Genomic DNA, 23,401 nt, shown 5'->3' with positions numbered 1-23,401 from the left:
TGTTTTATCATCACCTTATACCATTTTGAAGTTGAGATATGGCGAATGAACGGAAGCCGCGGCCGATCTGGACGCCTAGGAGTATCAGCTGTCTCAAGGCGATGACGAACCAGGCCCGTACAGTGCTTGATGCATGTGCTCCCATCATATGGACTGATAGCAAACGATTGCCAATCTGAATCCACAATGTTATTGAGTTGTTCTGATCGTAGGCTTGGCATGATTTCCACGCCGTCAAGGGGGGTATAGTTATAGAATTTTGTAGGTGGTCACCGCCGTGATAAGGATGATCTATAGGAGATGTTAATTGACTTGTGTCTCCATTCGAAATACTTGGAATATCTACCGTAATCTCAGTTTGTGTTTCGTAGCCTGTGCAGATATTCTTCTCGTGATCAGAATCCGAGTAGCTGAGAGCTGTTGCAGCCATTGCCGATCTGTCTGGCTCGGTATTTTTTTCGCACCCATTGTACATCCGACATAAGAAGACCTCATCAAAGCTGCGGAAAAATATGTCATACTTGGCCCAGTGGCCTTTCGTCGATCGACTGTCTCATGGCGGTCAATATTCCAGATGCGATTGCTAGCCCTGTGCCTTCCTGGCTTGCTTTCAATAAACAAGTCTTCCACGTCAGACCTTGTTGACTGGCCTATTCCAATACATCGTGCAGACAGATATAGTTTTGGCACGGTGCGGTTGTCTCCCGCTTTGCAGCCCATGAAGAGCGTTGACGGGCGGCAGATTTCATCTCTGGGTAATAGTTTTGCCCGAAAGCAGAAAGGCAGAGTATTGAGGTAGAGGTTGCTCAAGTGGGAGCAGATGTCATTGTCGTTGTCACCGTCATTTGTAGAACTTCATGCAATGGTGAATATTGGTGTTGCATGCGTCTCGGGAGCGAGATAACAGATAACGACAAGCAGCAAGCAGCAGCAGCACAAGCCACTAAACCCAAAATGGACTAACCCTCCATCCCCTTCCCCGGGCGGCTTATCGGAGTGCAGCCAGCGGGGATAAAGCACCTCCAGTTGCCAGCAAGGTACTCCCTTTTCTCTCAACTTCTCTACTTCTTCTCTCTCTCTACCTGAAGTCTCCCTTCGACACTATTATCAATGCAACTTCTCCTCAGCAGTCCCATTATCCGAAAAAATGTCACCCATCACTCCCCCGCCCTCCCAAAGCCGCCTCTCCACCCGCATATCCCTCCGCTGGCCCCCGGCCCCCACCTTCGAAAACACCGACACAATCGTCATGTCGGTAGCAGGCTGGTACGTCGACCTGCGCGTCGATCAAGCCACAAAGACAATTGACTGGGCCATTGCTGGTCAACGTGTCGTGGATTCCAATGACTCGAGTATGCATCCTTTTGGCCTGCCTTGCTCGCCGCCGATCCAGCCCACTAACTTCTCACTTAGCCCGCGTACAATTTACACACGAGCTCGACTCGCGCAACTCGTTCGATGACGTCGATTGTGGAACTTTCTCCACGCTCCCGAACGGGGATGATCTTGAAAAGGGGTCCATGCCTCGGGCGGATCTACCCGGCAAACCTGTTTGCGAGTATGAGGAAGTGTGGCGGGAGTTGGAGTTTAGGCGGGGCCCTGAGGGGGCAGGACGGGGTGTATCGTGGGTCTTGGAGTCACAGATTGGTCCTGATCTCCAGGACGGTGAGGAGGGCGAGGTCACTCGGACGTTTCTTGGACGCGTCTGGGGGACGTATCTCGCTCTGCGTCAGGTGCAGAAGCATGTTCAATCCCCAGAGTCGAATGCTATCATCGTCAAAGATGGAGAAAAGGTGAGTGCTCTTCGAGAAGAATGGGACCCCAGTAAAAGGTGGTGCACCAAGTACAGTCTCGGTCCGAAAGCGAGCAAGCTGCCCTCGATGAAGGATATTTTCGAGCCGCAGAATTGGAAGACTGGACAGACCGTCACAATTGCTGGAGTGGAGTATATTCTACGTGCCTTTGAGGGGATTCCTGCCTGAATGGTATGTCTGTCTAATCACATCGAGTCATTAAGTCTATGGGTGTCTATATACACAATGATTTTCAAGTTACGTCGATTCACTGCTCGTTGCAGAGGACGTAACGGTATCTGGCCTTGCCAGCATTCATATCGACGACGGCAGCGTTGGCGTCCTTCATGGGGCGCTCCTCGATCCAGGTGCGGACGTTCTTCTCTGCAGCCAACGCGAGCATCTCGCTGATCTCGCTGGGAGAACCAATAAGGGAGCCGCTGAACTTGACGCGCTTGAAGATCAGAGCGGGGGCGGGGATGGCCAGAGCACCGTCCTCGGGAACACCGAGCTGAACAAACGCACCGTCGAGGTCAAGAAGCTGGACGTAATCGGTGATGGGCATCTACGGAAGTTAGTAGGCAATTCAACGGACGACGAGACAACCGGGACGAATGAACATACTTTGGAGGAGGAGACGGTGGAGATGATGAGGTCGAGGGAGCGGGCGTTTTTCGAGGCCCACTCGGAATCCTCGTCGGTAGCGATGTAAGCATCAGCTCCGAGCTTCAGAGCGTCCTCTCTCTTATTGCCCTTGCGGGAGATGGCGATGACCTTGTCGGCACCGAGAGCCTTGGCGAACATGATACCGAAGTGGCCAAGACCACCAACACCGATGATTCCGACACGCTTGCCGGGACCGCAGCCGAAGTGCTTCAGGGGAGAGTAGGTGGTGATACCACCGCAAAGCATGGGAGCGGCTTCAGCGGAGGGAATGGCATCGGGGATCTTGACGACGAAGCGGGAAGGCGAACGGTTGTAGCGAGCATAACCACCGTACGACTTGCCACCGTTGGCGTACACGCCGTTGTATGTGCCAACCATAGACTTGGGGCAGTATTGCTCGAGGCCGGAGGCGCAAGCCTCACAGTCGCCGTTGCGGCCCATGCAAGACTCGCTCTGGGCACCGACACCAACACGGTCACCAACCTTGATGCCCTCGACCTTGGAGCCGACGCGAACGGCAATACCGACAATCTCGTGACCAACACAGCAGGGGTAGTTCGTGGGGCCCTAGGCAAGTTAGCAGACGGAACACTATCTCATCGAGAATGGGTACATACCCATCCGCTTCTCAGGGTGTGCATGTCAGAACCGCAGATACCGCAGTGGGTGATCTTAATGTCAACGTCGGTCTCCTCCCAGGGCTTGGGCTCGAACTCCTGCCAGACCATGTGGCCTTCGGCAGCCTTGGGCTCGAGACCCATCCAACCCTCAAACTTGTAATCGGTGGCAGCCATTGTGAATGTGTGTGTCTGTGTGAGATGACGATTGTCTGGATGGCTGAGTCTCCGCGGGTCCTCGCTGCCTTTATATTTGCGTGCTCCAACGCAGATCGTGGTAAACCAGGGAACTGCTTATAAATTCCGCAGAAAAGTGTTTCTGTTTCTCTCTGCGTCGTTTTGCCGTGCTGTGGGGCATGTCTTCCGAGTGAATCTCCGTTCAGAAGGGCCGTCAGTAGGCTTACCGGGTTCCAAGAATGTGGATAAGACGGGAGCGACATCGTGGCGCCAGGGGCATGCCTCGGTCCAGCCATGATTCAGGTCATCTACGAGTAAAGTCCGGCTTACAAAACAAGACGGTCAGCGAATGCGCCATTTGCCTCATTGTCACCGGCAAAGTCGAACCGACTGAGCCAATCTATTGGGCCCGGTAATTGCGGAACAGCACCATCATTGGACATTGAGCGTTCAACTGCCCGCCGAGTCTGGAACCCATCCATAGAAGATACTGTCACTAACCAGGGAAGAGCGGTGGTTTCTGGGCGCTAGCGTGAATCTGCAACCTGCTGACGCCCCACTGCCGGAGTTAAGAAGCATTAAGATGCTGACGGTCGCGCTACCACCGGGATGGTGGCCCTATTGGGGCGTCTTCTTTAAAAAAGCTTCTAGAAGTCTCTGCGTCTTGTGCTTTTTGAAACGATCTGAGTTTTCATTTGGGATAGCGGTCCGTGACGTCATTTCAGCAGTGTTCCTGGTGGAAACACGTTTGGTTGATGATTTATCCCTCCGTACAGAGACTTTGTGCGCATTTGTGTGGGATCGCCACAAATCCGAGACCCGGTAGTTCGGCATTGATGCCTAGCCGATCCTTTCCCGACTTCTGTCCGATTGCTACGCCCACGTTCTCGGACGCTTGAACTGTACAGCAGTTGATCTAGCCAGTCAATGTTGAAAACATGGATATATCTTCTTTACTGTCATCCAACACAATAGATGCCAATGCATGCAAGCGCGGGCTAATCCCACAGGGCAGTTCGGCTAAACGAAAACAGGGCGGTTGATCTACTCTTCTAACTTTAGATAGTCTCCCTAGATAAGCCTCTCCTAGATAGTCTATCTACTCTTCTCCCTTCCTCTTTAAACAGTGATGGGGAATAATCTCTTAGCTTCTACATAGTAGGCTTCCAATCCCTTAAAGAGTACGCAGTAGATAACCTTCCCTTTTCTTTTCTTCTTGATTGAGTATCTTAATCATGAACATAAGATATACAGGGATACTGACTTTGATGTTGCTGGTAGAAATAACTTGAAGTCAAATATTCAGGCATCACTGGTGATCTACCTAGTGTTTGCCGCGCTGTTCTGTTGGCAAAAGTGCCCTGCCAGAATAGTCCTATTCATGCAAGAGGTGCAATCACCAGCTCTACACTAGACTCCGCTACCTGGCATCGAGTTTGCTCTATCAGTCACCTACCGCAATGCAAGGCTATCAATGAGCCTTTTACTCCAACCTATTGCAATCCCATGATCCTCCGGTATAGCACATCAGTCTTGACGATCAACAGCACAAAAGCCCCAAGATAACCTCCATCCTCCCCACACACTCCATTCCCTCAATCCTCAAGCATTCGAGCAACTAAACCCCTCCTCCCACCTCCCTAACCAGAAAATAAAGCACCTGGGGCTCCTGACCCCCAAATCGGGAATAATCCGTGCTCACCGTCTCCACCACCCTGAAACCATGCTTCGAGTAGACCTTCAACCCCGCCGGCTCGGACATAACATACGTCCTGAGGCCGCACCTATCGGCCACCTGCAGCCCGCTTGCCACGAGCATACTTCCGACACCTCGGCGCCAGAAGTCCGGGTGGGTGCAGAGGTAGTCGAGGGCTGGAAATATCGGTCGATCGTATCAGTCTTCTATCCTTTGGTCGTTTGATCACAGTAGATTTCAGTCGAATGAGTCCCACTACTCAGTCGTGCCATCCGAGCATTCCCTTCGCACAATCAGAATGCCAGAGGCAAGACGGACCAGCATACATCCATAGTCTAAGTCCGGACAGGAGACGGCACCCTCGGAATCTAGACACTTACATCTTCCACCTCCAAACACAAGCACATGATCTCTACCTGACAAGCAAGCAATTCGAGCTCCAAACGGAGAAGCAGAAGAGCTGCCCTAGAAGGAAACGGAAGAAATAGCAAGATAATTGAACTTACTCAGAAACTCCTTCCCACGGGTTACCCGCTCATCCGCCTCCTCCAACGGCCGACTCCGAAACTCCACCATCCCGTCCCGCTTCATCCCAGGGACTTGGCCCCCGTCACTGGCTGCATCGAATCGCTCTTTAAATTCGCGGAGCTCATCCTCGGTAGGCGCTTGAACCTGCGCCTCTGGCCAGACGACATCTCGTCCTCCGTTCGCCGCATTATGTTTCTCGAGATTTGCTTCTCCAGCAAGAGCTTGATGAGTTGCATCGAGCAGCAAGTCGGGTAATGTCCACCTTGCGTAGCCGACTATTGTCTTCTCTCCGGACTCGTCCACGTAGGAGACCATCTGGTGGCGCGTGTGGTCGCGGGAACGGACTAGAGTGTAGGGGAAGCGGGCGGCGACGTCGGTGATGAGGCGCGTGGGGTTTGGGTCGGTCCAGAGAAAGACCCAGTGGGGGTCTGTCAGACGCGCGAGCATGATGGCGCGGGCGATCTGGGGGGAATCGGCGGGGGTGCAGGGGGTAAGTATGAATGACATCTTGTTCGCGTGGCGGTGGGAGGTGTCTCGGTTGTCGCAATGGATGTGGTGTGTTATTTCTTTTAGAAAGTGATGTATGTCCAGGGTTTGGTGTAGATTAAGACTGAGGCGCTGGGTATAGTCAAGCAACGGGTTGTGGAAAGGTGTCAATTTCTTATCTGTGATTGGTAACTGATTAGAAATGTAAAGGTCCATGTATAATTGGATGGAAAATTAGTGCTGACCTACCTATGTCTGTCATTAGAGATGATGATGCTTATTGGGGCGCACTATAGATTGCTTAGTAGCACTAGTGGCGGATGGAGTTAGCGCCGCTAAAATACTCCATGAAATCTTCCGTTCAGCTGTGGCCGAAAGGTTCTACTTGCAAGGAGAACTTCAGTCAACTCAATCCTCCAGTATAACCCCTAAATCCTGTACCCAGCCGAGATACCCCTTACCAGGAGCGCGCTAAGCCTCGAGTACTACCGCTGCTCGAGAGCCACAATGGCCCGACTTGACCTCTGCCACTCGTTCCAATCGCTGACAATATCTGCCTGGAAATAGGCTTGCAGCTGCTCCACCAACCCCATAAAATATGCAGCGTCGACTGTTCGGTCGCTGGCGATTTTTTAGTCTTCGAGAAAGTACTATCATATGACCTTGTTGTCCATGTCGAGCAGAGAGTTCAAAGATGCAGGTTCACGAAGCGTTTCCGTCCCAGGTTTGAGAACGATTAATTGATGGACATGTTGGCTTGGATATCGCATGAGAGTGGAACGGCCATTATTCACCATGGATATTGATTGCCAATGATAGACGTACTCAAAGGTCTTCAACGACTCTTACCCATGCCGAAGGCGTTCGTTGACAGCCAACAAACCACGCGTATCGATAGCAGTGACCTTCGATGTAGCTTCGAGTACCCTAGACAGCACAAGCTGTGCGCTTATGATTGATCCTAAAGTCAAGCAGAGAGTTAGCCTGGTATGGAGAGTTTTAAAGCGAGAGAATGACGACATTAAACCAGACTGTAATACTAGCATCAAACTGAACCGCAATCCGGCGACCGTGGAATTATGTCTTCGAGGGCCTCTCATCAATCTAAGTACAACGTCCTCCGCAGATATGACTTCTGTGCTGGATCAAAAGTACGCCTAAAGCCTGTAAGCATATTCTGCCACTTCCGTAAGCCCTGTATCGCGATGTGTTGTTTCTCACAAGATTTGTATCGTGTGCTGTGTCTTCAACGCGCAGAGTACTCGTATCATGTTTCAAAATACCGGGTAACCTTTCATCCTGGAGATTAGACCCATGATCTCCTTATCAACAACCCTGTAGGTGCCGTAGTATAAAACGACATCCTGGAAGACCGTGATCCCAAGTGAAATACTCCGGCCGCTTTGAGGGCTGTAGAGATAGGGTTCTCCATCATGAATGAGGTTAGAAAATAAAGAATTTCGAATGCGAGCAAATCCACTAGGGAGTATGGAGGTAGGAGGGCAAGGCTGAAGCTCAAGCCAAGAGCTAATCCGAGTGTAGCGTTCAGCCTATACCCCTCTAAACGCTTGCTTAGCTGTCATCACTGCAAGGCTAATGAGGCTCAACTGCACAGTCGTCCTCTTACCTGCGCAAATGACTCCAGGAGCTCCAACATAGAGATGATGGTATCAAGCACGTAGTCCACTATCGGAAAAGACTTTCGAAAGGCATGATTTCGTCAAGGGAGTTCCATACTAATGAGAAGCTAATCGCGTCGTCAACAAATCAACCACTGAATGAGTATCGCCAAAATCATCAAAACACACGGTCGCATTGATCTATTTTTACGCCAGGGATTGCGAGAGGCACTGACAGCACCATGGCAATCCTTTCGTCATCGTTGGACCGCAGATGAAGCGCTCTGTGACACTGCGTTGAGGCAATGCGGGGACGGTTATCTTATCGTGAATGCGGGCAGCATGATGCAGAGTGCAAGGAACGATAAGATAAGAGCTATAGTGAGACGTCAGATGTCAACATCAACAGACAAGACTTATAAACCAGGCACACTTACATCGAAACAATTGAATAGGCTCAGGGTCAATGTTGTCGTTAGGTTGTGGGAGAGGCGGGTACGGAGAGAGATGAGCTGGAGACACTCACCTGCGTATACACGTGACCCCCAAGAGGAAGCGATGAAGAGACTTGGCACGATGCTGGGTTGAGAACATACTTAGGTCTTTTGTAGAGAAACTTTGGCAATGAAATGGCGATCGAATTTTATTAGACTGATATTGATGTGAGGCAATTATTATGATGATGGGATAAAGTAATTATCATTTCGTGCATGTCTAGTTGATGTGGTGGTGGAAAGGCAAAGTGGTAGGTAGAACGTAAAATTCTGAGATAGCTTCAAGGTCGGAGCCTATGTACTGGAAACAAATGGGAATAACCTCAGAATGAGCTGGAAGAGGCGGTGGTGGGGTGCGAGCGGAATGGCAGTGGTGAATGTGGATGGGGAATGGGGAATGGGCAGTTGCGCGGATCAACGCAGGTTACGAAAAGGACGCGCAGGAATAGCTTCAGACGCATAGACCACTCATCGCAAGCTCATCATCCTGTAAATCGACGTGTCTGATGGAAATGACCGTCTGAAATAGCTTCATGCTGATCGAAGCAGGCAATCCGAACTCCTGACCACCAAATCGCTGGCAATGTAAGGCAATCCAAACACAACTACTCGTTCCTCATCTACAGCCTGCTGGCGCGCAGTCTGTATAACTTCACGCGTAGCAGTAGTGGAAAATGGGAAAAAATCCCAAAAAATGGGTCAGACCAGTGTTTTGTACATGCCATAATGCTCCTTTACATCCTCCGTGCGAGCGACAGCGGGCTGACCACCACCCTGTCTAACCACCGAGTTGAATCGGTGGCCGCACCACTAGGAAGGCTCCCATACCGGCTTAGAATTCGAACAGGTAGTGGCCTGAGCGAGATTCGAACAAGCGAGGTCCCATGCGAGTTCCAACGCTGTAGCGAGTATCTGGCAGTAGAACATGACCCTAGACCGTTCGGCCATCATCGGATACTGGTGTTGAAGGGATTCAGTAACGGGGGGGCATAAGGGAGCCTGCGTAACGTTTTCAGGCATCCAAAATTGGTGGCCTAAGGACGGAGGCGGCAGGGCGGCGGCAGGATGCAAAAGCGGCCAGCAGTGTCGAGGAAGTGCAGGCGATAGAGCCAGGGGGGCTCTTGTATGCACAATGACCACCAGGCGGGCTCACAGCACCACTCGGGGCTGAGCACAGCGATGCGAGAAGCATTGACCACCCCTTCTTGACTCAGCGAGATGTGGATGATCATCGTGAAGGGCGTCATATGAATTATGACCCCTAGGGGTGTGGTTGAGCCTGCAGATATCTGATTAGTATAGTTGACAGAAGACATGCGGTGTTAGACCAAAACACTATGCCACTCACCCCTGACCAAATATATGCAGATTCAAACAACATAGGACTTATCCCTGAGACCCTTGGGCAAAGAATACATGTGCACATATCGTTATCCTTCACACAGTTTTCCTTGAAGCAAGTTAGCTTTCAAAGATTTGCAGTGACGTCAATCGCAGTCTCGTTGAAAGACTACTAGAATCTGGTATATATTCAGTCTACGCGACAGCATGATGGTCCGAGTCACATAGAATGAATAATACAAAGTTCTAGAGAGTTCAGTATCACAAGAGGGATCTAGAAGACATAATCACTCAGAACCTCTACATGACCTCAGCAATGGGGTGACCATAGCTCACAAAGCACAAAGGGAGTCTATTGATATCGCGCCGTTATTTGGGCAGGATTTTCGAATGCGGTCGTGGCCTCTAAGCGAGCGGCAGAAAATTACCGCCTCCCCACCGGTACCAACAGCAACAAACACAACAAACATGACTGCCTCGGGCCGAGCAACAACAACTCAACCAACCTACAAATCATCGTGCATTGTCTAGTGCAAATAAAAACCGGTTCGGAGAACAAATATATTGATTAGCTGCTTAAATATTCTTCACGTTCTAGCTACGTCCCTGAAGAACTCAACATCTGACCCGGCCGAACTAGTATGCCTGGACTCACCAACTCTTCTTGACGTGGCCCAACGAACATGTATTGAGTCTCCCAGCTCGCGAGATCGGCACCCATGCCGGACCGAGATGCCTCCAATCATGATGAAACAACGTGATTGTGTTCCGAAGTTCATGCACCAGGCATTTCAAAGACTGGCGTCATTTATCACAAGACTGAAGGATTCCCTGCAAAAGTGCATTCCAGCTTCCGCATGTCGATGCAAGAATCCAATTACGGATGTAGTGAAACGTCAACAGTACAACACTTCATGGACCATCGGACAATCATTAGCCGAGTGACAGGCAAGCAAGGAGCGTCTCATTTCTGAGGCCAGCATGATGTCGAACGATTGATGTGCATATAAATCAGTGGGAGTGGCATTTCGTGGAATCCAAGGACTCTAGCTAAATTCTCAGACATACCTCGCCGTCTCGGCATCAAAAATGCTCATAAACAGTGAATTCGCGTCTCCCACTTTCACCCCCTTCCCGCTGACTCCGCTGGACCACCTACTACCCAGGCTTTATATGACATGCTTCCCGTACTTTGCGACAAAATCGCCGACTGAGGACGCGTTAATTCTTAAAAATGGGATCGAGGTCCTGGTTGCACACAATCCCATCCTTGCGGGAGATGTCTGTCCCGCCTCAAGCCCAGATGGAAAGACTAACACCTTGGAAGTTCGACCCCCGACAGAGACAAGCCTCAAAGAGTATCCCCTTGTTCGCACGCATGTGCACACCAGAGAGTATTTTTACCGCCAGAAGGCGATTATTTCCCATCGAGTGACAGGCAGCATCCTGGGCCAAGCAAAGTACAGACCCATTCCACTAGAGGCGATCAACCAGGAACGCGCACCCGCACTTCGTTGGCAGATAAATATCTTCGAAGATGGAATAGTCGTGGATGTCTGCTTCCATCACATGTTCGTCGATGGGATGGGTGTATACATCCTCCTTAAGGCTCTGGCTGTATGTTGCCGGGGCCTGCAACACACGCGTCAGATTTCACTCCAGACGGTTGACATGGAATGTCGCAGAAAAATCATCGAGATGGGCGAACGGGCAGAAAACATGCCAGAGACCAAATTTGTGGACATCTTTCCTCGTGCAAAGACAGCCCCCGACCCCAGTCGTGAGGAGGTGGAATGTCAGCTTGTAACGGTCCCTTTCGAGGTGATTGGTCGTCTCAAGGAAGCCTGTCAAGCCATCACGACAGATCTACTAGGCTTTGCGGCCGGAGAGGTCGAGCCGGAACTTTTGAACAGAAGCCAGGCGCATCCTGTTTTCTCTGATAACGACGTAGCCGCAGCTTTGATGTGGCTCTGCTGGGCGCGATCACGGTACCACGAAAAGAGGTTCACCTCCCGACCCGATGAAACCAGCATTGTTATGATGGTTGAGCTCCGTCAGAAAGGCATACTTCCACCAAATTACATCGGAAACGCCCTGGCTCCTGTCCCCGCATCCGCACCTCTATCATCCGCCGTCAACTCCCCTGCCAAGGACACTAACAAAGAATCCAATCGTAAGCCTTCGGATATGTACCGCCAGATCCCTGGACTCAGCACCTACGACCTTGCACTCCTAGCCGAGCTGACCCTCCGTGCTTACAAGGCGGTTGTTGGTGTCGACAAAGAATACATCCAGGCACTCATACGGAAAAAGCAAGTCAGCAAAGACTGGCAGTCCTATTATCCCAGCGAGGGACAATTTGTCTACAGTAACATGCGCTTGCTGAATACGATGGCTCTCGATTTTGGGAAAGCGCTCGGCAATATTGCGCGATTTGATTTCCCGGATTTTCGCACCAATGGACAGTGCTGGGTATTGCCTGCCCCGACGCGAATGGCGCCCTGGGAGTTTCGAATGTCCATGGAGAGGGAGGACATGCAGCGGTTTCTGCAGGACCCGTTGCTGGTTTGGGCGATGGGCAGGGATATGGCGAGGTTGTGAGAGGTACAATGGGTGGTTGGTACGGCACCGTTGGAGTGTGAGCGACAGTCGCATGCTGTATGAGGCCCAATCTGAACTGCTTGTGAGCATGTCAAGACCAAGAAAATGAAGTACATACAGCATGCATTGGTATAGCTAGCATTGATTTTGAGGAACAAAATAAACAGGTGTCAGTCTTCTCTGTTGTCATCCAGCATCACGCCCCGCGCATTACCTCCATACGTCACGTGACCTCGCGTTTGCGCTGAAGACAAAACAGTAGTAAAATAGCCCAGCCAGGTTGCTGAATGCTTTTATCCTGCCATGGATCAGGCGCATATCTACGCCCTACAATTTATCCAAACAAAAGCCAGCACTCCATCCCCCGCTCTGAACGCAATGATGCGCGGCAAAGAACTCACCCCCAAGCTCCGGTCCGAATCTCTGCAAGCTCCACTCCATCGGCTGGGGAGCGGCGAAAGATCTCCCAACTGAATCCCGAGATCTCGTTGAGCGGCATCAAATACACCATCCGTAAGGAAAAGAATCGCGTCAACTGCGTTGCGTGACCACGCCCGGGCCGTCCGCTGAAACAACCGAGGACCAGCGGGCGCTCGGTCGGGCGATGGTCGAGGTCGATCCCGATGTCAAAAGCGCGAACCTCTTGGAGGCGGTGGGGAATGCGATCACCAAACGGTCGCTCCAGTGGTTGCTGAATGTGAAAGGTCAGCGTCAGAAGTTGGCTGGTGCGGTGTGATCGAGAGGGGCGGAGGGGATGGTTATGAAAGGTGGGGGAGGAGGTTCTATTTGAATTCCAGTTTTTTGGGTCGTTCCCATGAGATTCAGTGTACAAGGTCAGAACACGCGCAAAGAGGTGGGCAAGGGACGTCGCATGAGTCAGTCGAGAGGTCCCTCAGCTGCAGGGCTCTTTCCCTCTCCACTCTGACCGGCTTCGTTGACTTGAACCTGGAAGATGCTGCCCCTCGCCTTCTTCTTGGTTAATCGGTAGATGACAAAGATTCAAGAACCAAAGCTGAGACCCCGAAGCATCAGGCCTCTAAGAGTAGGACGATCTGAGTGCCTTGCCCTCCTCTTCAGTCTGAGAAACGTGAAGCTGAATCTAATCTGATTGACTTATCTCTTGAACGCCATCGCCTGTCGAACACGGTACTTTTGCTGGGCAATGTCGGCATTCTCACAATCCTCAATTTTCGAATTAACAATGCTTTTGCATCCGATATGCCTTCTTCTTCGATGCTTTCACCACTTTGAAGTTTGTCTATAAAAAGGAACAGATCCAGCCTTTGTACACCACTCCTACAAAAGGCCTGGTCTTCCAACGCGAAGTATCGGTACCTCGGACCCCAATCACAGATCACCGAAATGACACTTTATGAAAGACCCCCTAATTACTGGCATATCCAAGCTCTTTTCGAGCGAATCGATGCCGACATTACCGGGGGGAATCCCATCTTGACCGAGGACGAAATTCGCGACTACATAGGCTCAAGAGTAAGGGGCGTCGGGGAGCGTTTGCTGGACATGGACGGAGAAGACGTGGAGTTCTACCGTGGTCGCATCAATGCCGACAACATCAACAACAGGTCAATCATTGAGGCCATTCTCATCCAATCAAGAGGGGTTCGACCGGCGCAGACTTGCTCATGTTGTAGGAGGAATCGCTCTAGGCGCACGTTTCCCATGTGCCTCCATGTGCCTGACCCGCTGACATTCCAAGGGATCTGCGGCAATTGCAAGGCGACAGGCCGACCATCGCGAGCATGCAATGCCATGATAGTCACGTTGGAAGCAAGGGAGAGGGAACGGCATCAAGTCAGGATGGGACGAATACTGCAAATCCTCGATCAACTCCTAAACGGCGTTTAGGAAGAGCCTTTGTGGCTTTTCGATGAGGCTCCTTTAGCCCCTGTTGTAGGGACAGGTGGTTTTCTTGGAAAACAGATATATTTTTGTCCGTCAGAGAAGTGCGATCTCTGCATTCAATCTACTATTCTACTCAAACTGCATCGTCGGATTTTCCTCTATAATGCGCGACCCTGTTCAGCGTTCGAGAATCCTTCGCCAAGCCTTCGTTCCAAGATTTATGCTTGGACTGTCTCAGGTCGTGTTTGTGCATTTTGTTTAGCGCAAAGCATCTGCTGTAGCGATGTTCTCCACCAGCAGTCGATAGTCCTACTGTGTTTCCTACAAGAACCGACCATTCTAGGACCTGCTCCCGGACCAACCTTCAGCCAGGTGCAAGTCACATTCTTGTACACGATTTAGACTTCACAGTGCCAACTGCGAAGGGGAGGCGAGATCGGAATTGAAGAGATCGCCCCACATTATTTGCTGGGGCTGTGCCGGAGTACTGTGCTTTGAAGCGACGCCCTTTCATTGGTCCGTTGTGGAGATGTCGATTTTAGATTGCCTGATAATACCTGATAATATCGAAGTTAATAAGTCCCGGAGGTATAGGGACACTAATGAGGTAGACATAGAATTCATCGCACAACATGTGAAGTGCAGGAACTAGAGGACAATTGAGCATGAAGTCACAAGGATGAGCTAGACTATTTCTTGGTGAATGAACAAAGGAATCTCTTCCATTGTTGTTCTCTTCGTGGAGGAGTGGAGAGAGCTCTCCCCTCACGCTTTCCAAACATTAAGCTTATAACTTATCAGGGATCGGTCTAGATTCTAGAAGTCCGATTCATGCAATCTCCACGGCGTCTACACTATATGAGGTAAGGTGGGTGGCTAGATGTCCACCGTTGGATGGCTGCTTACAAACAGCTGTTGTAGATTAGCTAATCTAAGCTGCACCTCCACACAGTCAATGTATGGTATGTGAACTGTACTGTGGAAGTAGTCAGGACGGACACTCGCCACTCTTTGATCTTCTGGAGGCCGAGTCTTCCCCTTATTGGATGCAAGCGGATACTGTCAGTCTGGATTTGGCCCGCAGAACCACCCCGGAACAGCAGGCGGTGTGGTACGCGGGACAGCGGCCCAACGGTCTAGAATTCTACCGGGCCTGACCGGGCCAAAGCCAGACACTGCACGTTGAGAGCATGTGACGCAATTGCCGCCCGGACTTTTCTCAAGGGCGAAAAAAACAGCGGAAGTCGGGGGGGAGAGACAATTATTCCTCGCCCCACACGCTCTGAGTCTTTTGTCAATCCTCAACTATACTGTTTCTTCTTCGGGGATTGTGGTTTGTCGCATGATAGGGTGTGCTGAATAACATGGAATGACAGGAACAAAGACTTCACGAGACGCACTGCCTACACGAAACCGCCAAAGCGCACCGCACCGCTACGCTGCAGGTTGACGCGCGCCGAGTCGACGACATGACGGAGGATCTCTCCTCTCCGGCTTCACAGCAGGAAGAACATGAAGCGGACCGTCGCGCCCGGGAATTGTTTCATTATTTCCAACCTGACAACCCTGCCTTGCTCCCTGCTCTTTCTCAAACCAGTGCTTCGCAAGTCTCGGACACCTGTGCGGCAACAAGAGCCAGTCCGAATCTTGTCCTGACTGCCCTAGCCCAGTTGGCTGCCGTGAAAGTAGGCGTCCAGCGTGCTATTATCAGGTATGTCGCTTTGATAACCATATATGGCTTGCGCATGGGGTTTTAAAGGCTAAATTGACACCAGTCTGATCGATCGCGAGACGCTCTATGTTGTGGCCGAAGCCTCACGCTCGTTGAACCTCGGGGACAACAGTCTCTATGAAGCCGATGGCGATGGCCTTTGGATGGGCTGCTCTCGAGGCCCTGTTGCCGGCACTTTGTGTGAGGTATGTACTAACAAATACTCGTCTTTTGATCCTTCTTGCTGACATGTCCTCTTTCTTGCTAGAAAACAATCACCCTGACGCCGACGACCGCGGATGAATATCCTTTCTTTATTGTCGACGACCTACAACTACATCCCAAGTTCTGTCACATACCCTGTGTGTCTGGATCGCCTTTTTTCCGCTACTATGCTGGCACGCCCCTGATGACCAGTAATGGAATCAATATTGGCAGTTTATATGTTATTGATCCGCGGCCCAACCTATTATTGACGGCTGCCCACAAGGAAAGCTTAGGGGTGATAGCGACCGCAGTCATGGAGTACTTGGAAACGTCAAGACAGTCACTAGAAAGTGCTCGCTTGATGAAGGTGTTGTCCGGGCTCAACACATTTGTTCAGGATCAGGGCAAGGATGAGTCGCCGACGGTATCCATTCCACGAAGCGCCAGCTCGTCCGAAGTTGAGCGGTCGCGCACTCCTAGCCCTCGGCCCGTCTCCTCACCGGACATCAATCCGAGCGACTCCCCGCGAACTATGAAGTCGTGCGCCAGGGCTGCAAGCCCAGTGCTGAATGATACTTCATCCTCGGATTCAATGTCACCAGAATCTCAGAAACAACAGGATCTACCCCACCGGCCTGTCATCAAGCCACGAGTCTCGTCATCCGGCAAAAGACATGAGACCTTTCAACGCGCCGCAGACATCATGCGAGACTGCTTGGCTCTGGGAGATGAAGGAGGGGTCGCGATGTTTGCTCTCAAGGACAGGTACAACCTTGACGAGGACGAGGATTTGCTAGAAGATGAAATCGGAGAGTCGCGGTCCGCTACTACCTGGGCTTTTTCGACGCGAGATGCCAGTGAATCGGACTCGGGAAACGAGTCCGACATACTCTCTGCGAGGGTAATGAGCCGACGGTTTCTCTGGCGGATGATGCAGCGTTTCGGTAAAGGAGCTTTGTGGTATTTCCATCGTGATGGTACGGCTTTTTCATCTGACGACGAGACAAGCTCTCAAACCAGTAGCCTGCCGACCTTTCAATTGCCCTCATCGCTTCACCCCTCTGGCAAGGCGCTAAACGGGAGGGAGTTAGATCTTCTGCAGACGTATTTCCCAAAAGCCACACGGATCATCTTCGCACCATTGTGGGATGCATCTAACTCGCGTTGGTTTGGTGGCTGCTTCTGTTGGAGTTCCGTTGAGACCCGGATCTTCAGTCCCCACGTAGAACTGGGTGGTGTGCTCGGGTTTTGTTCTTCTTTGATGACGGAGGATAGCCGCCTGCGGAGTCAAGAAGCAGACAAGAAGAAGGGGGATTTTATTAGCAGTATCTCGTGAGTGTCTCTGTTCCTGGCTTCTATATTGGGAGACTAACCACAAAGACAGACATGAACTTCGGAGCCCTTTACATGGTATTCTAGCTGCCATCGAGCTTCTCACCGAACAAAGTTTGTCCGGCTCGGCTCGGATGCTTCTGGACACTATCCGCGCGTGCAGTCAAACACTTCTGGATACGTTTGAGCAAATTCTAGATTTCAGCAAAATCAATTCGTTCCGGCGAAAGGCTCGTATTGCCGGCTCCTCGCTTCTGCACGAGGATAGGGGCTCTGTTACTACCTATTCAGGTCCACGGTCATTGTATATTTTGAAAGTCGTGGACATTGTGGCAATTGTCGAGGATGCAATTGAGAGTATCTGCGCCGGGGCTAATCATCTCAAGATCAGTCGTGCGGGTAATTCGTCGACCTCCAAGCCAGCCTCTCCATCGGAGGATGGAAACAGTGGCAACTCTGAGCAGGTCGATATCACTCTCGACGTCGGCATGCATGACTGGGTCTTTGTTCTGGAGCCAGGTGCGCTACGGCGCATCGTTATGAATGTTTTTGGCAATGCCCTTAAGTACACTCGAAGTGGATCCATAGCTGTGCGCATGGAGATTCAAAAGGACATTAAAAGCACGTCTCGTGAGGGCTGCGATAATCTGCTTTTGACTGTTTCTGACACCGGTCGGGGCATATCCAACGAGTATCTCCGCTATCATCTTTTCACACCTTTCATGCAAGAGGATCCTTTGACTCCCGGCACAGGGCTTGGCTTGTCTCTCGTCAACAGGATCGTTCGCTCTCTAAGAGGCAGCATCAAGATCAGGAGTCAAGTAGGAACGGGCACGGTGGTCAAAATTTCGATCCCTCTTACGCGGCCAGAGAGACGGGACACCTTGGAGAATGCGACTGTGCTCGACTATCCACTTGTTATCAGCTCTGAAGGTCTCATTGATGATGTGAAACAAGAATTTACGGGGAAGACAGTGTGCTTTGTTCAGCCTGGTGAAACCGCCTCCGCCATTTCTGTGGTGAGGTATCTCACGCAATGGTATGGCATAACCCTTCAACCATGGTCACCTGATGTTCCCGCCGACATTGTGATCGTCGACGAAGCGGAGTTACCTCGGATGCAGGGTTTGAGTGAACGATCCACATTGCTCGTTTTGCACCGTGATCGGCGGCCTGTGCATTTGGAGCCTTTCTCACCGAAGGAGATCAGCGTGCGGGTTGAATGGTTGAGCCTTCCGTGCGGTCCTTACCGATTGGCTAGAACGCTTCAGAGATGTTTGCAAGCACCGACTCATCCTCAGGGATCCGAGGATGGCTCGTCGCCAACGGCCTTCGTGAACGGTGTGCAGAGCGGGATGGAGACCACTCCTCATCGCGATGGCGATTTAGCTCTTCCTCTTCGTCCAATTCCATCTTCCGTTCCAGCAGATGTTACTGATTCGGCTGTGTCATCACCGACGCTCGGTCTCGGAGCTGGATCTAGCATATCGCCAAATCAACCTGACTTACACATACAGCAAAACGGAACTGCTTGCAGTCAGCCAATTCCCGGCGCAGCCGAAGAAGTACCACGGGTGCTTCTAGTCGAAGATAATCCGGTCAACATGTCACTACTGAACCGAATCGTTAGCCGGCGACAACCCATTATCGTGCATGAGGCTATAAACGGCAAAGAGGCCGTCGAAGCAGTCGAGTCCATGCCTGAGGGTTACCATTATATTTTCATGGGTGAGTCACTTCAAATGAAATTTAGAGCAGCTCCTAACTTCAGCAGACATATCTATGCCTATCATGAATGGGTTTGAGGCTACTAGAGCGATTCGCACGATTGAAAAGCAACGCAAACCTGCATTTCCCGCCAAGATCATTGCACTCACTGGTCTGGGATCAAACGAGGATGTCGCAGAGGCCTATGCGGCCGGCGTTGATGTCTTTGTCACAAAGCCGGTGTCTCTGAAGAAGGTGACGCAGTTGATGGATCAGGCGAAGGGATGAGCGGAATGGTCCTTTCGGCTTTGGACCGTCGAATTCCTGTCTTGAAGGCATTTTTGAAAAACCTAACCCTGACTCAGTTGTGCTACCATCACTTCCGTGGTCGCAGAGTCAGCCACTGAGCTCACGGCGTAAAGCCGACCGAGCGTAGCGCAAGTAGCGCTCACCGTCTGCAAAAGTACGGCCATGACAGCGATTAGCAGGCATGTTGCCAGATTCTTATACCCCGGCGCACGAGGTTTCTTTTTCTCTACCCTCGGCAGCACCATATGCCTCAATACCCCCCGTCCCCGTGCTGCTGTATTCAACGGTGTCGCTGCTGTCTTTCACCTGCTCTTCAATTCATTTCCTGTCTATCTACCTTCGAATTGCACCACAGGATTTACTGAGGTGATTCGGGTCTGCTCATATTATATCTCGAGCGGACTACGCATGGGTGTACCTATCTTGGAACCAAGTGCCAGTTTCCGACCGCAGTATCAGCTAGAATAATCATGAGAATATACTGAACATACAGAGATCCTTCTGACCTACCCTCTTCATGCAGCATCAATGTAGATAAAACGTAGGCTGACGTTCGCAGCCCCTGATCTGGGGGTGAACACCAGTGGCGAGAGAGCAAAGGGGCGGGTCACAGGGAGGTAGAGCAGGACATGCCAGCTATGGCTCTGTACGGTAGATAGATGCGAAGCCATCGCTCCCAAAAGTCAAGTATTGACGAAGTGGTGCGATGAGAGACGAAATGAAGAGGAAAAGGCCCACGGGTCGGAGAAATCGCCATACCGAGCAGGCTAAGTCTCGGTTATACGAGCCAAACAAGGATAGTCATGGTAGACTGGCGCGATGACTTTGCATTTAGTACATCCATTGCCGACAGATCCCGGGGCGAGGGTGGGTTGTTATTCTGATTAGAAGGCGAGATGTACTGCTTGGACTTACTCCGTTCCTGATTTGAGTGAAAGTGCATGTGGACCTGCACGGTTGCTTAGCCAGAACCTGCTTGAGAACCACAACCCATACCGAACAGGTCCTGAGTATTTATCACAAGGCGGATTTTATACAGCAACATGAAGGCGGATGCAACCACAAAACCCCGAGCCACTGTCTGGGAAAACCCGCCAGATCCAGGCACCTTGGCAATTGTCGCTACCTTGGCCCAACTACATTCCGTGGGATGAGCTTGGCTAAGACAGGAGGACGTGGGGTCTTCGACACGAGTATGCTGCCGCTGGTAGTACTCTGCTCTAGAGCGTGCAATTAGAGTAGCGCTCCTTCTCAGACTCCATGACAGAATGAGGGAACTTGGTGTGAAGGATGGTGTTCGAGGTGGCTGTGGCGCTTGGGGGTGTCATCTACGGGTTATTCCGTAGGGGATATGAAATCATGAATGTTTTGAAGATATTGGTTTTTTCTAAGAGGATCCCCAGGAGGATCCAGGGAAAGAAGGCCCCGTACGGACGCAGTCAGGTGACAGGGGGGGGGATTATATACAATCTATTCTTTAATCTATTTTTCCCGAATTTCACCACGAATGTCTAGTTTGGTTTTGCACCAACAGGAGACCCTCGTTATCCGGACATAAGCTGGATAAGCAACCTTATACTGACGGCTGTTAAGACCAGCAGAATAGCAGTGTGCAGAGATGATGACCTTTTACTGGCAAGAAAGGTCGGTCCTGTAAATTAGTAGGCAATTGACACTTCAAGGCAGGAGCTGTCATAGGCGGTATGAGTCAATTCAGTCAGAGTACAAGATTCTGTCTGGGGAGATCGCCAGCTGCGACGCATGCGATTATGATTTCCCAGAGCTGACGGACCGGCCCCGTCTGCCCGTGCTTTCGCAGTTCAATCTGTCCCTGAATTTATTTCCCCCCTTGCCGGAATAACCGGTAAGAACAGGGCGGAAAAGCAGACTCAGGGGTCTTCTCAGGGCAGCTTCCAAAAATGCCGGATTGTCAGGCGCGTGGAGCGCTGGGGGCAGGGAACAGCCAAGCAGGAGGTCTTCCCCCAAAGAAGCAGGTTCCCCGGCAATCGCGCAAAGACAAGCTTTTTAGTGGCTTGGAGGACCCTTTGGTGCGTGCTCCGCGGAAATTACAGGCGCACACCGCCCGGACCCTGAGCGTAAATTCAGCCGAGAAGGGCCCTGGGAGGATGTAGTGGTCTTTGTGGATGCCTAGAGAGTCGGCTATAGATGTTTCTGTAGAATGCTTGTTTTCTTTTTTTGTATCTGGGTCGTGATGGGAGTAAAACTGGTGTTGCCTCAGTTGAACAGGATTTGAGGTTGACGCGGTTTAAATCTCTCCCTGAAGCACCAGCAATCGAGTAATCGACAGGCAAACATCGAACATTCGAACATTCGATATTAGGTAACAAGATGACTGCCCAAAGACCAACCACTGGCATCTGCTGAGGTTTCATTTCAGCTCGGAACCTGGCAAATGAGCACTCTCCTTCTGCTGGGCTTGGTACAAGACCGTTCGAGCAGCTGCTCCTTGGCGCACCCACTGTGGGGAAGAAGTGAAGCAATACCAAGCTGCCGAGCCCTTCACTGCACCCATCGCAAAAACACCAGCAGTGAACCGTTTCCTCTGCAGCCTGCTTTTGATGAGTAAACTTCTCCGAAGCAGTGTTCGTTCTACACGCCACCGTTAGAGACTGACACCCTGTGGATATTCCGGATATCTCCCCTGACCCTGAACAACCCTGATTCATCGACCGACTGCATGATCATGGAATATCACCGCAGCTCGATATGGGTATAAAGCATTGCATGCACCCATCCATCAAGATCTTCTTTCTCTCATCACCCGCACACATTCTCTCTTTCTCTTTCCTTCTGTCGATCAGATCAGATCAGACCTCAGTCATTCTTTTATTCATTCGTTTCTGTTGACCAGAATAAACACGAATCAAAATGCGTTTCGATATTTTCACCCTGGCCGCTCTTGGCTCCCTCGCCCTTGCGGCTCCTGCCCCCCACGACCTTGCTGAGAGAGATCTCGCCGAGAGATCCTCCTGCACCTTCACTGAGGCTGCCTCCGCCAAGGCTGGTGTCAAGAAGTGCTCCAACTCGGTCCTGAAGAACATCAAGGTCCCTGCTGGCCAGACCCTGGATCTCTCCGGCGCCAAGAAGGGCTCCACCGTACGTTGATTCCTCGATTCCTTGATTCAATCCTAATTTTCTGTTTAGGTCACCTTCGAGGGCACCACCACCTTCGGCTACAAGGAGTGGAAAGGACCTTTGATCCGCCTCGGCGGTGAGGGCGTCACCTTCACTGCTGCCTCGGGCGCCATCATCGACGGCCAGGGCGAGCGCTGGTGGGACGGCAAGGGCACCAACGGCGGCAAGGACAAGCCCAAGTTCATGTACGCCCACAAGCTGCAGAGCTCGTACCTCAAGAACCTGCACATCAAGAACACCCCCGCTCAGGCCATCTCGGTGCAGGGCAACGACGTGCACATCGAGGGCGTGACCATCGACAACTCCGCTGGCGACAGCAAGGGCGGTCACAACACCGACGCCTTTGATGTCGGCGAGTCCAACGGCGTCTACATCATTGGCGCCAAGGTCTACAACCAGGACGACTGCCTGGCCATCAACTCCGGCGAGGTAGGCCCTCTCTATCCCCTGCAGCCGAACCAAGAACTAATGGACGGGATAGAACATCTACTTCGACGATGGCTACTGCTCCGGCGGCCACGGCCTGTCGATCGGCTCCGTCGGCGGCCGCGACAACAACGTCGTCAAGGGCGTGCACATCACCAACAGTCACATCGTCAACTCCGATAACGGCGTGCGCATCAAGACCGTCTACAAAAAAACCGGCTCCGTGACCGATGTGACTTACGACAACATCACCCTCGAGAACATCGCCAAGTACGGTATCGTCGTCGAGCAGGACTACGAGAACGGCTCCCCCACCGGTATCCCCTCTAACTCTATTCCCATCAAGGATGTCACCATCAACAAGGTGACGGGTTCCGTTCAGTCCTCCGCTCAGCCCGTCTACATTCTGTGCGGTTCCGGCAGCTGCTCCGACTGGACCTGGAAGGGCGTTTCCATCTCCGGTGGTAAGGAGAAGAAGTCCTGCAAGAACGTTCCCAGCGGTGCTTCTTGCTAAACAGGTGATTTGAGATGTTATGGGGTGGGAGAAAGCACCCGGGTTGACTTGGATTGGATTAGTAGCTAGTTATTCTAATCTCAGAAAATAATAATCAGAAGGTCTGGTGTGATTACTAATTGTGCATGCGCATTTGTTGACTCTGCGGTTCACTGACA

At 51.4% G+C, this 23,401-nt stretch overlaps 7 protein-coding genes across 7 annotated transcripts; 5 read left to right on the top strand and 2 right to left on the bottom strand.

Moving 5' to 3' along the window:
* Positions 1–1,147: 1,147 nt before the first annotated feature.
* On the top strand, positions 1,148–1,982 carry BP01DRAFT_297853 (uncharacterized protein; the record flags this gene model as incomplete). The annotated part of the gene is made up of 2 exons (XM_025571894.1): positions 1,148–1,352; positions 1,414–1,982. The coding sequence occupies 2 exons, from the start codon at positions 1,148–1,150 to the stop codon at positions 1,980–1,982; spliced, it is 774 nt and encodes a 257-aa protein (XP_025430719.1).
* Positions 1,983–2,061: 79 nt separating this feature from the next.
* On the bottom strand, positions 2,062–3,253 carry BP01DRAFT_366278 (NAD(P)-dependent alcohol dehydrogenase; the record flags this gene model as incomplete). Its single annotated transcript, XM_025576401.1, has 3 exons — positions 2,062–2,358; positions 2,418–3,026; positions 3,077–3,253. The coding sequence occupies 3 exons, from the start codon at positions 3,251–3,253 to the stop codon at positions 2,062–2,064; spliced, it is 1,083 nt and encodes a 360-aa protein (XP_025430718.1).
* Positions 3,254–4,571: 1,318 nt separating this feature from the next.
* Positions 4,572–6,063, bottom strand: BP01DRAFT_357422 (GNAT family N-acetyltransferase). The gene is made up of 2 exons (XM_025575196.1): positions 5,456–6,063; positions 4,572–5,125 (listed from the first exon to the last, which is right to left on the bottom strand). Exons 1-2 carry the CDS (start codon positions 5,982–5,984, stop codon positions 4,872–4,874), a joined length of 783 nt encoding a protein of 260 aa, XP_025430717.1. The 5' UTR covers positions 5,985–6,063; the 3' UTR covers positions 4,572–4,871.
* Positions 6,064–10,351: 4,288 nt separating this feature from the next.
* Positions 10,352–12,061, top strand: BP01DRAFT_65129 (uncharacterized protein). Its single transcript, XM_025580002.1, has one exon. The coding sequence runs from the start codon at positions 10,507–10,509 to the stop codon at positions 12,016–12,018; it is 1,512 nt and encodes a 503-aa protein (XP_025430716.1). The 5' UTR covers positions 10,352–10,506; the 3' UTR covers positions 12,019–12,061.
* Positions 12,062–13,172: 1,111 nt separating this feature from the next.
* On the top strand, positions 13,173–13,967 carry BP01DRAFT_65126 (uncharacterized protein). The gene has a single exon (XM_025580001.1). It carries the CDS (start codon positions 13,381–13,383, stop codon positions 13,882–13,884), a length of 504 nt encoding a protein of 167 aa, XP_025430715.1. The 5' UTR covers positions 13,173–13,380; the 3' UTR covers positions 13,885–13,967.
* Positions 13,968–15,155: 1,188 nt separating this feature from the next.
* On the top strand, positions 15,156–19,218 carry BP01DRAFT_65117 (hybrid sensor histidine kinase/response regulator). The gene is made up of 5 exons (XM_025580000.1): positions 15,156–15,592; positions 15,657–15,798; positions 15,861–17,131; positions 17,184–18,859; positions 18,906–19,218. The coding sequence occupies exons 1-5, from the start codon at positions 15,351–15,353 to the stop codon at positions 19,124–19,126; spliced, it is 3,552 nt and encodes a 1,183-aa protein (XP_025430714.1). The 5' UTR covers positions 15,156–15,350; the 3' UTR covers positions 19,127–19,218.
* Positions 19,219–22,036: 2,818 nt separating this feature from the next.
* Positions 22,037–23,243, top strand: BP01DRAFT_383296 (glycoside hydrolase family 28 protein; the record flags this gene model as incomplete). The annotated part of the gene is made up of 3 exons (XM_025577418.1): positions 22,037–22,264; positions 22,313–22,732; positions 22,785–23,243. 3 exons carry the CDS (start codon positions 22,037–22,039, stop codon positions 23,241–23,243), a joined length of 1,107 nt encoding a protein of 368 aa, XP_025430713.1.
* Between the last annotated feature and the right edge of the window lie 158 nt (positions 23,244–23,401).

Source organism: Aspergillus saccharolyticus, assembly GCF_003184585.1.
Source record: "Aspergillus saccharolyticus JOP 1030-1 unplaced genomic scaffold BP01scaffold_18, whole genome shotgun sequence".
Lineage (NCBI taxonomy): Eukaryota > Fungi > Ascomycota > Eurotiomycetes > Eurotiales > Aspergillaceae > Aspergillus > Aspergillus saccharolyticus.
Note: the sequence above shows the minus strand (reverse complement) of the source record. Positions and strands in the feature narration are given on the sequence as shown.

Coding starts and splice junctions, on each gene's coding strand:
- BP01DRAFT_357422 (XM_025575196.1), bottom strand. CDS start 5,984: ATGTCATTCATACTTACCCCCTGCACCCCCGCCGATTCCCCCCAGATC. Junction 5,126..5,455: donor CCGTGGGAAGGAGTTTCTGA/GTAAGTTCAATT, acceptor CGATATTTCCAG/CCCTCGACTACCTCTGCACC.
- BP01DRAFT_65129 (XM_025580002.1), top strand. CDS start 10,507: ATGCTCATAAACAGTGAATTCGCGTCTCCCACTTTCACCCCCTTCCCG.
- BP01DRAFT_65126 (XM_025580001.1), top strand. CDS start 13,381: ATGACACTTTATGAAAGACCCCCTAATTACTGGCATATCCAAGCTCTT.
- BP01DRAFT_65117 (XM_025580000.1), top strand. CDS start 15,351: ATGACGGAGGATCTCTCCTCTCCGGCTTCACAGCAGGAAGAACATGAA. Junction 15,593..15,656: donor GTCCAGCGTGCTATTATCAG/GTATGTCGCTTT, acceptor AATTGACACCAG/TCTGATCGATCGCGAGACGC. Junction 18,860..18,905: donor TTACCATTATATTTTCATGG/GTGAGTCACTTC, acceptor TAACTTCAGCAG/ACATATCTATGCCTATCATG.